At 41.6% G+C, this 14,425-nt stretch overlaps 1 protein-coding gene across 1 annotated transcript; it reads left to right on the forward strand.

Annotated features, from left to right (window-relative positions):
- The first annotated feature begins 7,558 nt into the window (after positions 1–7,558).
- Positions 7,559–14,221, forward strand: CCN3 (cellular communication network factor 3). The gene is made up of 5 exons (XM_003933105.4): positions 7,559–7,808; positions 7,938–8,163; positions 9,242–9,493; positions 10,322–10,536; positions 13,738–14,221. Exons 1-5 carry the CDS (start codon positions 7,725–7,727, stop codon positions 14,032–14,034), a joined length of 1,074 nt encoding a protein of 357 aa, XP_003933154.2. The 5' UTR covers positions 7,559–7,724; the 3' UTR covers positions 14,035–14,221.
- The last annotated feature ends 204 nt before the right edge of the window (positions 14,222–14,425 follow it).

Raw genomic sequence — 14,425 nt, forward strand, 5'->3', positions numbered from 1 at the left:
TTCGCAATTGCAAAGACATGGAGTCAGCCTAGGCGTTCAACAGTGGACTGCATTTTCTTTAATGTGATACATATACACCATGAAATACTGTGCAGCCATAAAAAATAATGACATCGTATTCTTTGCAGTAATATGGATGCAGCTGGAGGCCATTGTCCTATAAAAAGTAAGGCAGGAACAGAAGACCAAATATTTCATGTTCTCACTTATAAGTAGGAGCTAACCATTGGGTATTCCTGGACAATATAAAGGTGGCAACTAGTTACTGAGGACTACTACAAGGAGAAGGGAGGGAAGGAGGAAGCAAGGGTTAAAAAGCTAACTGCTGGGTACTATGCTCATGATCTGGTAAAAGAATCAGTTATACTTCAAACTTCAGTATGACACAATATACCAATGTAACAAACTTGTACATGTATCCCCTGATTCTAAAATGAAACTTGAAATTATTTTTTAATCTTAAATCATTTCTAGTAATCATACAAAAAAATTCTATCTATACTTGATCCAAGTCAATGTCATTTAGTCTCCAAGGCAATGTGGTTTAGTAAAAAGACAAACAATGAAACATGGAGTTATAGTCTTTCTCAACATTCCCTCTGCAGACTGCACCACACTCATATTCTCATAGCAAAGAAATTACTTTCATCCTCCTCTAAGCTTTTCTTCTACTTTGCTTATGTTTATTTACAGGAATTATCACATTCTGTCTCATGTGATAGTTATTATTTACTTCATTTTCTTACGAGGTTAAAAAAAAATCCTCGAGGGTACAAAACATCTTATTCATCTTACATTTATGCCATGAAGTCATGAAGTATTAAACAGTTATCAATAAGTTAATAGAACATTGTGAACATTCACATCGTTAAATGTAAACAGAGTTCTGTGGTCATGCCTCTCCAAAAGTCTAAGTAAAAAGGTGCTGCAAATCCAGAAACTGGATGGGAGAGGTTGTATATTTTGGCTCTAAGATATCATTTGGAAATAGGAAATCTCTCAAAAAAGAGCCTAAATTTTTTTTCTTCTTTCTCAGGGGACAATAATTTGAATTTTTTCAGGACCTTTCCTGTATTTAAGTGACGCTGCCTTCCTTGCTCTTTGTATACTTGGCCATCAGCATTTATGAGTTAGGTCTACCATCATCCAATATGGAGTACTTTAGACAGGCTGTTGGTTCATCTGATGTTCAGTCCACATGTATATGCCTTTGTCTCTGGCATCAATTCCTAGTCTAAAGAGTTCTGGTCGAGGGAGCAGTACTTGTTTTACCCTACCACGTTGTTACAAGTCGTTGAGAATTCACATATTTTCTTTAAAAAATAAATGTGGCCAGGCAAGGTGGCTCACACCTGTAATCCTAGCACTTTGGGAGGCACAAGGCAGGCAGATCATGAGGTCAAGAGATCAAGACCAACTGGGCCAACATGGTGAAACCCCATCTCTACTAAAAATACAAAAATTAGCTGGATATGGTGGCATATATCTGTAGTCCCAGCTACTTGGGAGGCTGAGGCAGGAGAATCACTTGAACCAGAAGGCTGAGATTGCAGTGAGCCAAGATTGTGCCACTGCATTCCAGCCTGGCGACAGAGCAAGACTGTCTCGAAAAAATTAAAATTAAAATTAAAATTAAAAAAAAATAAACTGCTCAGGACCACTTTGTTTAGCTGACCATGGAAATGGGCAATGTTGGTGGCCAGAAGCAGGGAATATCACATGCGTAGAAGCTTGATGGACTCCTCTCTAGTTCAGAAAACATTTAAATACTTATTTGATTTCCACAGAGCCTACTTCTCTATGAGAAAGTCCTTAGCTAATGGAAGGAATTAACTTATTTCTCACATTCCTAGTAAATTGCTAGCTTGAATGACTTTTTACTTAACCTCCTGGGTTTTTTTCTTTAAGAAATTCACTTAAAAATTAAAATTTTTTTAAATACAGGCAACAGGAAAATGTTTCCAAAGAAACATTTAGCTTTTATGTTTAACTTTCACCTCCCATTGCTGCTTCTTCTCTGCTCCTCATTGCTGTTGGAAAAGCAAGAAGTCAAGGGATCTGTCAGAAAAGCAAGAGGGTGTGACTGAAATTAGCCATATAACTGGACATCACTTAGGCCTGGCCTGTCTAACGTATAATGGAAATTACCTTGTGTTCTATCAACTCCCTGAGGCCCCGGAAAAGGGACATATGAAGGAAATTCAGAAAAGAGCAACAAAATTATTAAGGAGTTGTGGGGTTGATTTATGAGGCACATTATGAAAGCTAAGTACATGTGGCTTGGCTAAACAATGACTAACTGAAGACACGATGAATGCCTCTGAGTTTACAGAGAATGCAATCGCTGAGAAAAAAAGAAGGAGGGAGTTTTCCTGAAGGTGATAACATCATTCACACCACTTTTGTTTCTTTATTTTTTAGTGTTACGTTGTTTTTAACTGATACATCATAATTCTACATATTTGTGGGGTACAGTGTGATTTTTCAAGACATGTATACATTCCACAATGATCAAATCAGGGGAATAGCATAGCCATCACCTCAAATGCTCTTGAGTTTTCTGTGGTAGGATCATTAAAAATCCTCTCTTCCAGCTATTCTGAAGTTTTGGAAACATTATTGTTGACCATAGTCACCCTACAGTGCAATTGAACAGGAGAACTTACTCCTTCTAACTGTAGCTTTGTACCCACTAACTTCTCATATCCTCCCCTCCTGACTCCCCCCAGCTCTGGTAACCACTACTCTACTCTCTACTTCTATGAGGTTGCTTCATTTTTAAATATGGGAGCAGGAGCTATGCTTTCTATTTCAACTGCCGGCTACAGAACTAAGCACCAATTTCTTTAATTTTTCATAATAATACAAAAGATAACACGACCGCACTGAAAACAACGTCGTACCTTTAGAAAATACAGGCAATTCTCTAAATGTGTCTGGGTAACAGTACTGGCTGAGATGTAATGAGAATGTAAATCAATGAACAGTCTCTGTGAAAAAGAAAAGGCAAAAAATGAGACCCTGGGGGGTCACGTCTGGGATGAGAGGGAAAAAGGAGAGGACGAAATGAAGGGGGGACAAGTGAGTTGGCCAAAGGCCTCTCAGCTCATAAGCCCGTGGTTGGCTGCCAAGCCCAGCAATTCAAAAAAGAGTCTCTAATAAGCTCTCCCCTGACTTCTCCCAGAAGCCTCAACTGCCACATGGTTTATTTCAAACAGGAGAAGATCACCAGCCTGTATTCCCTCCTTTTGGTTCTTAGTACCAGCCACGACCCAGAGGAGTTGCATGTCAGAGGCTGATGGGTGGTGGCTGATGGGACCGATGTAGCTGCCGCTGAAGAACAAACAGCCTCCAGTTTGTTTTTATCTCATCTTATACAGAGCAATGAAAAGTGGCAAAACTTAAAGTGAAGTGTGCAGTATTTCAAAGAACTGACCACTTGCCTGACCCAGACATAGACGTTGGGGATGTTACGGTGAATACGACATGTTCTACATGTTCTCTTTCCTCAGGGGCTCCCAGGCAGGTGAGGGAGGCAGTCACCAAAACAGACAAGTACAGTCACATGTTACATAACAATATTTTGGGCAACTATGGACCGCATGTACAATGGTGGTCGCAGAAGACTATAATGGAGCTAAAAAATTCCTATGGCCTAGTGACATCGTAGCTGTCATGACATCGAAGCACACTAGTGTTTCTGTGGTAAGGCTAGTGTAGACAAACTTACTGCACTGTCAGGCATATAAAAGTAGAGTACATATAATTATGTCCAGTCCACAGTTGTTGATGATGATAAGTGACTATGTAACTGGTTTACATATTTATTATACTCTACTTTTCATCTTTTTTTTTTAGAGCATACTACTTCTAGTCATTAAAAAAGTTAGCCATAAAACAGTCTCAAGCAGGTCATTCAGGAAGTATCTCAGAAGATGGCAACGTTATCTGAGCAGATGACAGCTCAACGCATGGTATTACCCCTGAAGACCTTCCAGTGGGACAGGATGTGGACATGGAAGGCAGTGATATTGACGATCCTGACCCTTTGTAGACCCAGGCTAATATTTGTGCATGTGCCTTGGTTTTTTACCAAAAAAAAATCAAAAATAAAAAGTATTAAAACTAGAAAAAAGCTTGTAGAATAAAGATATAAAGAAAATATTTTTGTACATATGTACAATATATTTGTGTTTTAAGGTAAGCGTTATTACAAAAGAGCCAAAAAGTCAAAAAATTAAAAGTTTATATAGTTAAAAAAAAAGTTACAAAAAGCTAATTTACCATTGAAAAAAGAAATTTTTAAATAAACTTAGCTTAGCCTAAGTATAATGTTTATAAAGTCTATAGTAGTGTACAGTTATGTCCAAGGCCCTCACATTCACTCACCACTAACTCATTGACACCCACTGCAAGCTCCTTTCATGGTAAGTGCCCTATACAGGTGTATAATTTTTTATCTTTGACAGCATATTTTTACTGCACCTTTTCTATGTTTAGATATGTTTAAATCACAAATACTATTGTAGTACAGTTGCCTATAGTGTTCAGTACAGTATATTCTGTACAGGACTGTAGCTTAGGAGCAATAGCCTACATCACACAGCCTAGGGGTGCCGTAGTCTACACCATCCACATGTGTGTAACTACACTCTATGACATTCACACAACAATGAAATCATCCAAGGATACATTTCTCCAACCATATCCCCATCATTAAATGGTATGACTATAATGATTATCCAATGAGTTGTGAGATAAAAGAGATAAGCTAGGCATGCCAGGCCTGCACTGCAGATAACATCTATCCCAGCATGAAGGATTTCAGAGACTATGGCCTGGAGGCAGTGAAGCAAGACAGGACATGATTATCATCAGATGGTTTCACTCTGAATTTACAATTGTTTTAAGATGAAGGCCCTCATCCTAGAGCATTTATAGCAGATGATGAAATGGATGTGTATTGCTTTGCTTGCCAAGCTTGCTTTCTTTTTAAGAAACCGTGCTTTCTTCCCAAGAGAACTGCTCTCTCTCCATTCCAACCATGAGGTTCTAGCTAACCCCCATACTTCACCTTCCTTGTCCCCACTGATTAGTCCAGGGTAAACCCATCCCATTTCATTCCTGAAACTGTTTAAGTTGGGCCTAAGAGAGAGGGACATTCCTTCTGTGGTGACAAGGTCATAAAGCAAGAAGATTGGAAGGACCATTTTCCCTTATGTGGAATTAGTCCTCCTGACCCTTTCCCCACATCCTAGCTGCCTCTGAGGTCTCGCTGCACCATTCCCATTCTGTCACTACGTGAAATATCACAGCATCCTTCCAGTAAAGTCCTCTTTTGGCCAAAACTAGTTCAAATTTGGTTTCCATCTCTTGCAATCAAACTGAGTAGCAGTTTTGCACTTGCAGTGACTTCTTGACATCTTAATCTTTGTCTTAAAGTTATATTTTCCCTCTCACCGCCCCCACCCCACACTTCCCAAGAAGAGCTAGCCCAATCTCCATGTCGCCAATTTCTCCTTGTTCTATCTCAGTCTCTTCACACTTTGAACACTTGGCCAACGCTCTTTGCTTTCCCATTAGCAGTGCTTCTAGTTGCTCCCTACCTGCATTTCCTGAAAGCCAGCTCCCATTTCAAAATACACTAAAATGCTGTCTACCAAAGCCACCACCAGAGAACCCTACCAAGTGGATCATGAGTGGGGCCCAGGAATCCATATTTTTTACAAAATTTACACTGGTTGATTCCGATGTGCAGCCAGGTGGAGGCATCATTAGGCCAAACGACTCATAAAACCTATCGATTCATTTGTGTTTTTCCTTTTTACTTCTTCTTAAGCTTTTAAGTTCAGGGGTACACGTGCAGGTTTGTTTACACAGGTAAATGTGTGTGTCCTGGGCATTTGTTGTGCAGATTATTTCATCACCCAGGAATTAAGCCTGGTACCCATTAGATATTTTTCCTGATCCTCTCCCTGTTCCCACCCTCCACCCTCCAAAACCTATCAATTTCAAGAGTACATGAACATCTGACTCAGGAGTACAAATTAACTGTTCCATCTCTACTTAGGTTTGAGTACTACTCAGTCTCATTTACCTCAAAGAAAGCAGAACTATTGGAGGTTTAGAAGCATGTCACAGTGGTTTCAGGCTGCCAAGAGAATTATCTTGAAGGGGCTTGAGGTGACTTCATCGTCTGCAGGTGTTGCAGAGGCAGATCTGGCCCCTTGCACAAGCTGCCTTTGATTTCCTTCATGCTGGGGACAGATGATGTAGATGTCATTTGTTTCATTTTAAACTCAAGAATTACATCACAGGCCTGTAAAATTTTTCTTAAAAAGTGTGTGTGTGGTTTTTGTTTCGTTTTGTTTTGTTTTCCCAAAGCAGCTATCCCCAAAAGCGCTAAGCATAGTTCTTCTAGGGGCAGCAGCAATGTTGACACATGGCGGGAAACTGCTCTAAATCCTTCAAGCAGTGTCACCTTTGGAGCAGTAAAACTGCTCTCTCTTTCCCATGAGAGATGACAAGCATGTCCCAGCAACCATTTTTTGAAAGCAGATGCCTGGTGGGAGAGGGATTTGATTTGCTGAAGGGTCAGCCAAGTCAAGCAAGTTCCTTCCTCACTTCTTCTTTGGCTGGAGGAGGTTTTGATGGTGGTGATGGAGGCTGAACTGAACCCACTTAGGAAAGTCTCAAAGGCTTCTGGACTTTCACCTGAGCTGTCTCACACTTGGCCAGATACAGCAAGTGCTTCAAGGCTTTCTTCTGCCAAGAAGATTTCTTTGTTTTATTTTATGATGTTTTCTTTTATTTTCCTTTTATTGTATTTTACTTTTATTTCTAGCAAACCTGTGTACCTTAGGGCTTAAGGCTCAGTGAAGCTGAAGGATTAGTCAAAAGAATTTTGCCATTTGGTCAATAGCATCCCCACAGCCTGATACACAGATTTTTTTTTCTAGATTCCCTTCCCCCGTTACTCCCCCTCCCCCAACACACACACACACACACACACACACACACACACACAGACACACACACACACACACACACACACTTTTCTCTTTCTCCTCTTTCTCTCCTTTGCTTCCTCCCTTCTCTTCCCTCCCTCTCAACACATTCAATGAGTGCCCTAAACGGTGACAAACTTGCATGTGCTTCCCTTATGACTAAATCCCTGGGCCTTCTGCCAATCCCCCACAGATGGGCCCAAACGGCAGGCATCCCATAAGGAGACCCCATGCTTCCAGTCCTTGTCTGTCGGAACGGTCAGGGTGGAGGAGGATGGTGAGGAACGGTGCCGTCTTCGTCCTGGGAGAAGACGAAACAACTTCCAGGAGGAAACGGGCGTTTCCTTCCCACGCGCTCTATCGAGCCCTGGGTCCTGGCCTCGGAACTCCACCCAGCCCCTCCCTGCCCTCTGGGAAAAGCCAGTCGCCACACACAGGCACACTCAGGCCCCGGCGCCGCGCCCTAAGGAGAGCAGCACCCACGGCCAATTGCCATGGCAACCCCAGGGTTCGTTCCACTTCCCCACCCAGCCGATCTCCCCCCTCCTCCCTGCACTGCAGCCAACCGGCTTGTGCGAGTCCCAGGAGCGCGCTATAAAACCTGTGCTGGTGGCGCTGGGCGTGATCGGCAAGCGCCGGACCAGGGGAAAGGCGAGCAGTGCCAATCTGCAGCGAAGAAAGTTTCCTTTGGTAGAAGTGAGAGGGAAAAGCCTGAGCATGCAGAGTGTGCAGAGAACGAGCCTCTGTCTCCGAAAGCAGTGCCTTTGCCTGGCCTTCCTGCTTCTCCATCTCCTGGGTCAGGTAAGTGGTGCACCCTTAAGATGGCCCAAGTTACTTCGCCTTCCTGGGTGGCCCCCACTTGGTCACTGGGCTCGCTGCGTCTTCTGTCCTGACTGAGGGGTTTTTCCTTTTTGTCTCGCCTGCCTTCAGGTCGCTGCGACTCAGCGCTGCCCTCCCCAGTGCCCGGGCCAGTGCCCCACGACGATGCCCACCTGCGCCCCTGGGGTGCGCGCGGTGCTGGACGGCTGCTCCTGCTGTCTGGTGTGCGCCCGCCAGCGTGGCGAGAGCTGCTCAGATCTGGAGCCATGCGATGAGAGCAGTGGCCTCTACTGTGACCGCAGCGCGGACCCCAGCAACCAGACTGGCATCTGCATGGGTAATCCTACCCCTCCGCTGTTGGCCCCCTTCTCCTGCAGCTAACTGAAGCTGCTTTCTCCCTTCTCTCTTTTCTCCTCCCATTTCCAGAGGGCGATAAGCAAATATTAATAATGCAGTCAGTGACATGTATAGAACACATAATCTGTCCGTGTCAGGCATGGTTTGGGGAGCACTTGGGGATTGGGGAGCACTAGAGCCAGAAAGGAAACCTGCCCTGGGGGGTGAGAGGCATTCCTCACTTGGCTTCTAGACAAGCATCTAAGCAGAGGGGAGCGACGCAGAGTTAAGGGCCAGTGAAGTCATTTCCTTCGGACATTTCTAGGGGGGCGCTTGGGGCTGATGGAAGCCTGAGTTTACTCACAGGCTCACAGTTTCCCCAACTGCAGTTGGAGAAAACCCAGCAGGTTTGTTTTCACACCTGTAATTGTCCCATTTGAACCAAAGCAGCCTAATCTCCTGGGACAACTGTGTAATCCTTCTCTGGATGCAAGTAAAATAAAATGCAGGTGCCAATCCAGGCTCCTAAAACTTAATCAGGGATCAATTTTTTCACATGGCACAACACTGAAGTTGGAGATTGTCCCTTCCTTTCTGGACAGAAGGGCTTTTACTTTTTTCTCTAAGCTACTGATGATTTATTATGCTTGAGTGCCAAGGAATCTTAATGCCCTTCCTAATTTCATCAGCTAACCTGTTGGAAAATATAAAGTACACTTTTTCTCTTTTTAAAAGTCTGAGCTGCTGGAGTAGGCGACTCCAATGAGGTTCTTGCAAAATGACTGAACATTGGGAACAATGGCCAGGGGGCTTTGGGATTATCACTTCACAGTTGCGCACCTCTTTCTTCATTCATAAAATGAGTGGCAAGACTAGATGATCTTGAAGGTTTCTTCTTGCTCTAAGAGGCCTCCATGAGGCCATCACTCTGTGGTGGATACATAAGAAACCAGATCACCTGAACTAGAAAAGGATGTGGGTTTTGGAACATATCTTCCAAATCTTACAAGCTTCTTCACTGTTTTGTGTTCTTGTTTTTCCTCCTCCTCTTTGCTTTCTTTGCTTCCCCAATGTACTAGCGGTAGAGGGAGATAACTGTGTGTTCGATGGGGTCATCTATCGCAGTGGAGAGAAATTTCAGCCAAGCTGCAAATTCCAGTGCACCTGCAGAGATGGGCAGATTGGTTGTGTGCCTCGCTGTCAGCTGGACGTGCTACTTCCTGAGCCTAACTGCCCAGCTCCAAGAAAAGTTGAGGTGCCCGGGGAGTGCTGTGAAAAGTGGATCTGTGGCCCAGATGACGAGGATTCACTGGGAGGCCTTACCCTTGCAGGTAAGAAACTCAGTATACTTAGGGCAGGTCACAGCAGAAGGTAAATATAAGCATGAAGGATTTGCAATCTCTTAGATTCGTAAAAAAAAAAAAAAAAAACACTCAGTTTCTGACCATTCATTTGTGGATTCCAGGTTGCCCACTGAGATCAAACACGTGAGATCAAACACATTTGTAGACATTAAATCAAACATATTTATAAACTCAAACTAAGTATAGAAGTTTGCCCCAATATCTCCTAAAGAGGACCTCCCAAATTCACTCTTGTGTCTTATTTTTGTCTCATTGGATGGCCAGTATTTGTATTTTAATCCATCCCACTTGACCCTCATTTAGCACTACAAAGACAGCATTTTAAATCCTCTTTCTTTTCTGGATTCGATACCTAATCTGTCTCATGATTAAGGCTACTCATCCCTGGACGGGTGTCACTGCAAAGTGTCATCTTTCTAGATGCTGTAGGAAGGTTCAGATGGCACTTCAGGACTTTTTTATTCTTCTGTTTTCTTTTATCAATGAAACAGTTTTTTTTTTAATCTCAAGAGACAGTAGAGGATATTTTAGAAGCCATTAATTGGCCAGATTACTTATATCAGCAGTCTCCAGAATTTTATACTGTTTCTGAGGGCAGACATTATCAGCCATGCCAGAAATAAATAAATTAATTAATTAATTCAGTTCTGTGTCCTGGGAGCACTGGTGTTCAGTAGGTGCAGAGTTGAATGAGACCCGCTTTCTAATAATGATAGCTGAAAACAACCACTTTCCAATCCTCACATTTTACCCAATAGCCATATTTATCTATGCTCTTATTTATCTATCTCATAGCTTACAGGCCAGAAGCCACCCTAGGAGTAGAAGTCTCTGACTCAAGCGTCAACTGCATTGAACAGACCACAGAGTGGACAGCATGCTCCAAGAGCTGTGGCATGGGGTTCTCCACCCGGGTCACCAACAGGAACCGTCAATGTGAGATGCTGAAACAGACTCGGCTCTGCATGGTGCGGCCCTGTGAACAAGAGCCTGAGCAGCCAACGGATAAGGTAGGAGCCTGGAAGACACCTTCTATCCTGAAGGTAACGGCCTTGTGTCCTTGGAGCCAGGGCTTCAGAAAGTCACTGTGCCACTCTGTGACGGAGAGAGCAGCTCTGCTGGGTAGTTAACCCCAGAGAAAAGGCAGTGGGGTTCCTGAAGCCAGACTACCTTCTTTTTTCTCTTTATCATATTGAAATACTCCAAGCAACCCATAGTATACCCTCAGGTAAAACAGGGAGAGGCCAGACAACTATAATGCTTTTCCCAATGGAGAGCCGTCTAGCAAATCCCATTCCATTCCTGGAGAAAACTGGCTACCCAATTGTCAAGCACAGCTGCTTCTAGAGAGATCACTTCTGATCTCAGTTCTCTTTACTCCTGAGGTTCGATCTGTATGGAACAACAAGGTAGAGGCCACATGCGTCTTATCTCTCAGTCCTCAGCTCTCTACCTGGCACATATTGTGTGCATGATAAACAACTATTGATAAATAAGTGAGTGACTGGGAATTGTTGGTATTTTTAAAAACCTAGTGGAAATAATACATTTGACAGTATAAGGCAAAACGGGCCAAATAAAACAGAACATATCTTTTTTTTTTTTTTTTGCCAGAATTATATCAACTCAGTATGTTAACACTGAATATGAGACATGCAGATCAGAAGCTCTGATTGGTTGCTGATGACATCACAGGCCTTGTTACCAGAGCCCTATATCAGATAAATGCAATACTCAATTTGAACCATTATATAGATCCTTAAACAAACCTGAGATTAAAATAAAATAGTCCTTAGCAATTCAAGATTTACATCTCTTGGCACTGAAGCAATATCATCTAACGCGTAAGAGGACAACTGTGGAGCCAGACAGCTTGGCTTTAAATTCTGTCTTTCCACATGAACTAGCTATGTAATCTTGGGCAATTTTCTTAACTTCTCAGACTCAATTTCTTCTCCCACATAATGGGGATGCTGAAAGTACCTACCTTAAGTTGTCATGATGATTAAATAGAATGAATTTGCAAAATGCTGGGTATAGACTAAGTACTCTGTTAACAGTAGCCACCATTACTTATAAATTCTATTTACTGGTAAAATAAGAGTCTCTAGTGGTTGCATTAGTTACATGGCTGCTTAGCTATATAATTTTTTGAGGTCCATCCTAACTTTATGTTTCTTCAACCAGTTTAGAAAGAACACCTAGAAACACCTTATCCCTAAAATTATATTCTAGAAGATACACTTCCCCGCAGTCCAGGGAATTCAAACATACATATAACATAGTAATATAGGTTCACCACATAAAGAATCTCACATACGAACACATACACACACACAGGAATGTTATTATACTGTACCGTTTCGTGGGTGTTGACAAGAATACATGCTAAATATTAAATGCAAAATAGTAAGAAAGAAGAAGTCCTTCAATATTTTCAATGGTAGAGTAAATTCTTTATTAAATGTTTCCATCGCATGCCTCTAAGATGTGGCTTTTTCTACTAGTTTTTTCATTTTTCAAAATTTGTAAAACTTTTTGTAACTTGGATCTTCTTTAATATTTGGATATGTTATTTTTACGATGTTTATTTATAGTATACATATTTTATAAATGTTGTAAAAATTTGTTTACAATCTAGGGAAAGACTAGTATAACAATCATTACTTCCTTGTCTCCAAGAGCCTCTTAAATCTGAGACAGTGGTCCCCAAACCAGCAGCATCATCTAAGGACTTGTTAAAATTCCAATTTGTGGTGTGGGTCCCACATCAGATGTACTGAATCGAAAACTCTGGGTGTGAGGTCTGACAACTTGTTTTAACAAATCCTCTAGATGATGTTAATGTGCACTGAAGCTTGAGAGCCACTGATTTAAGATAATTCCAAATCTAATCACCCCATAAGAAGTAGATCATGCCTATGAAGGTGAACAGTGAATAACTGTAGGAAATTAGTAGATGAAGAAATATAAGTAATAAATAAAATGTAATCTATTCTTTGCTGAATTATCAATATTGGGCCTCTTCATTTATCATTACTAATAAAATCTTGCCTAAATTCCCCCATTTTATTTGCCTTCACGAAAATTCCACGTCTTGGAATTTCCTGAGGTCATCATGTAATAAAAAGAATGGGCTTTGTATCAGACAAATTCAAACATTAGATGTTTTCTGGTCCCCTTAGCTCTTTGAGACCCAGTTTCTTCATCTGTAAAACTTGGGCAATTGTTCTTTTTATGAATGATTATTCCTTGTATGAATGAATACTGTTAATAAGGTTGAGTTAATGTCTGAAGAGTATTTGAAACATATAATAATGCCAGATATATACCCATTCTTTTTATAACACGTTGTATTAGCCCATTTTCACACTGCTATGAAGAACTGCCTGAGACTGGGTAATTTATAGAGAAACAATGTTTAATTGACTCATAGTTCCACATGGCTGGAGAAACCTCAGGAAACTTACAATCATGGCAGAAGGTGAAGGAAAAACAAGGCACATCTTACATGGCAGCAGGAAAGAGCGAAAGAGCGAGAGAGCGAGAGACAGAGAGAGAGAGAGAGAGAGAGAGAGACTTTTAAACCATCAGATCTTGTAAGAACTCACTCACTACCATGAGAACAAGGGAAAAATATGCCCCCATGATCCAAACACCTTCCACCAGGCTCCTCCTCTGACTTGTGGTGATTACAATTTGAGATGAGATTTGGGTAGGAACACAGACAGCCAAACCGTATCAAATGTAGAAATGTGTGTGGCTAAAAATGACACCAAAGCATGTTACAGTGTCTTAAAAGATAGATTTTGTTATTAAACATATGCTTTCATCTTCATGCTCATCTCTTCAATGTCAAAAGATCGTTATGTACAATTAATCAAGGTGCTCACATTCCAGAAAGAAAGGAAAATAAATGCAGGAACAATAAAGAATTGCATCTGTTCATAGAGCAAAGGATTTCCCAGATTCCCTTGGCTTATATAACTTTGGCTAGAACTTTGGCACAAGGTTATCCCAAGTCCCAGATATTCTGTGGAAGCAAATACTTTTACCTGACTACATTGCTCAAGCAAAATTAATGTTCTGATAACCAAGAAGAAAGATCAATAGATATTGGGTGGGCAACTAGCAGGTAATTCTATACTCTAAAATTATTCCTCAGAGCAATGGTCACCATTTAATACATCACTTCTTTTTTTCTTTCTTAGAAAGGAAAAAAGTGTCTCCGCACCAAGAAATCACTCAAAGCCATCCACCTGCAGTTCAAGAACTGCACCAGCCTGCACACCTACAAGCCCAGGTTCTGTGGGGTCTGCAGTGATGGCCGGTGCTGCACTCCTCACAATACCAAAACCATCCAGGTAGAGTTTCAGTGCTCTCCAGGGCAAATAGTCAAGAAACCAGTGATGGTCATTGGGACCTGCACCTGTCACACCAACTGTCCTAAGAACAATGAGGCCTTCCTCCAGGAGCTGGAGCTGAAGGCTAGCAGAGGGGAAATGTAACCTGTCACTCAATAAGTACACCTACAGAGCACCTGTAGCAGCTGCATCACCCAGCATCAAAGGAATATAAGAAAAGTATTGAAGATTCATAATTTCATCCTTGAATCCTATGTATTTTCCTAATGTGATCATATGAGGACCTTTATAGCTGTCTTTTTATTTAATAAAAAATGAAATTAACTGTAAACTTGGAATCAAGGTAAGCTCAGGATATGGCTTAGGGATGACTTACTTTCCTGTGGTTTTATTTTAAATGCAAATTTCTGTAAATTTAAGGAAACAGGTATATAACGTACGTTATAGACTGTATCACATTGCACTCATCATATTCTGTTATGCACTAGTACAATTCCAAGAAAATGTCACTGTAATGACTCAGTGAAGTCTAGAA

Source organism: Saimiri boliviensis, chromosome 15 (assembly GCF_048565385.1).
Source record: "Saimiri boliviensis isolate mSaiBol1 chromosome 15, mSaiBol1.pri, whole genome shotgun sequence".
Taxonomy (NCBI): Eukaryota; Metazoa; Chordata; class Mammalia; order Primates; family Cebidae; genus Saimiri; species Saimiri boliviensis.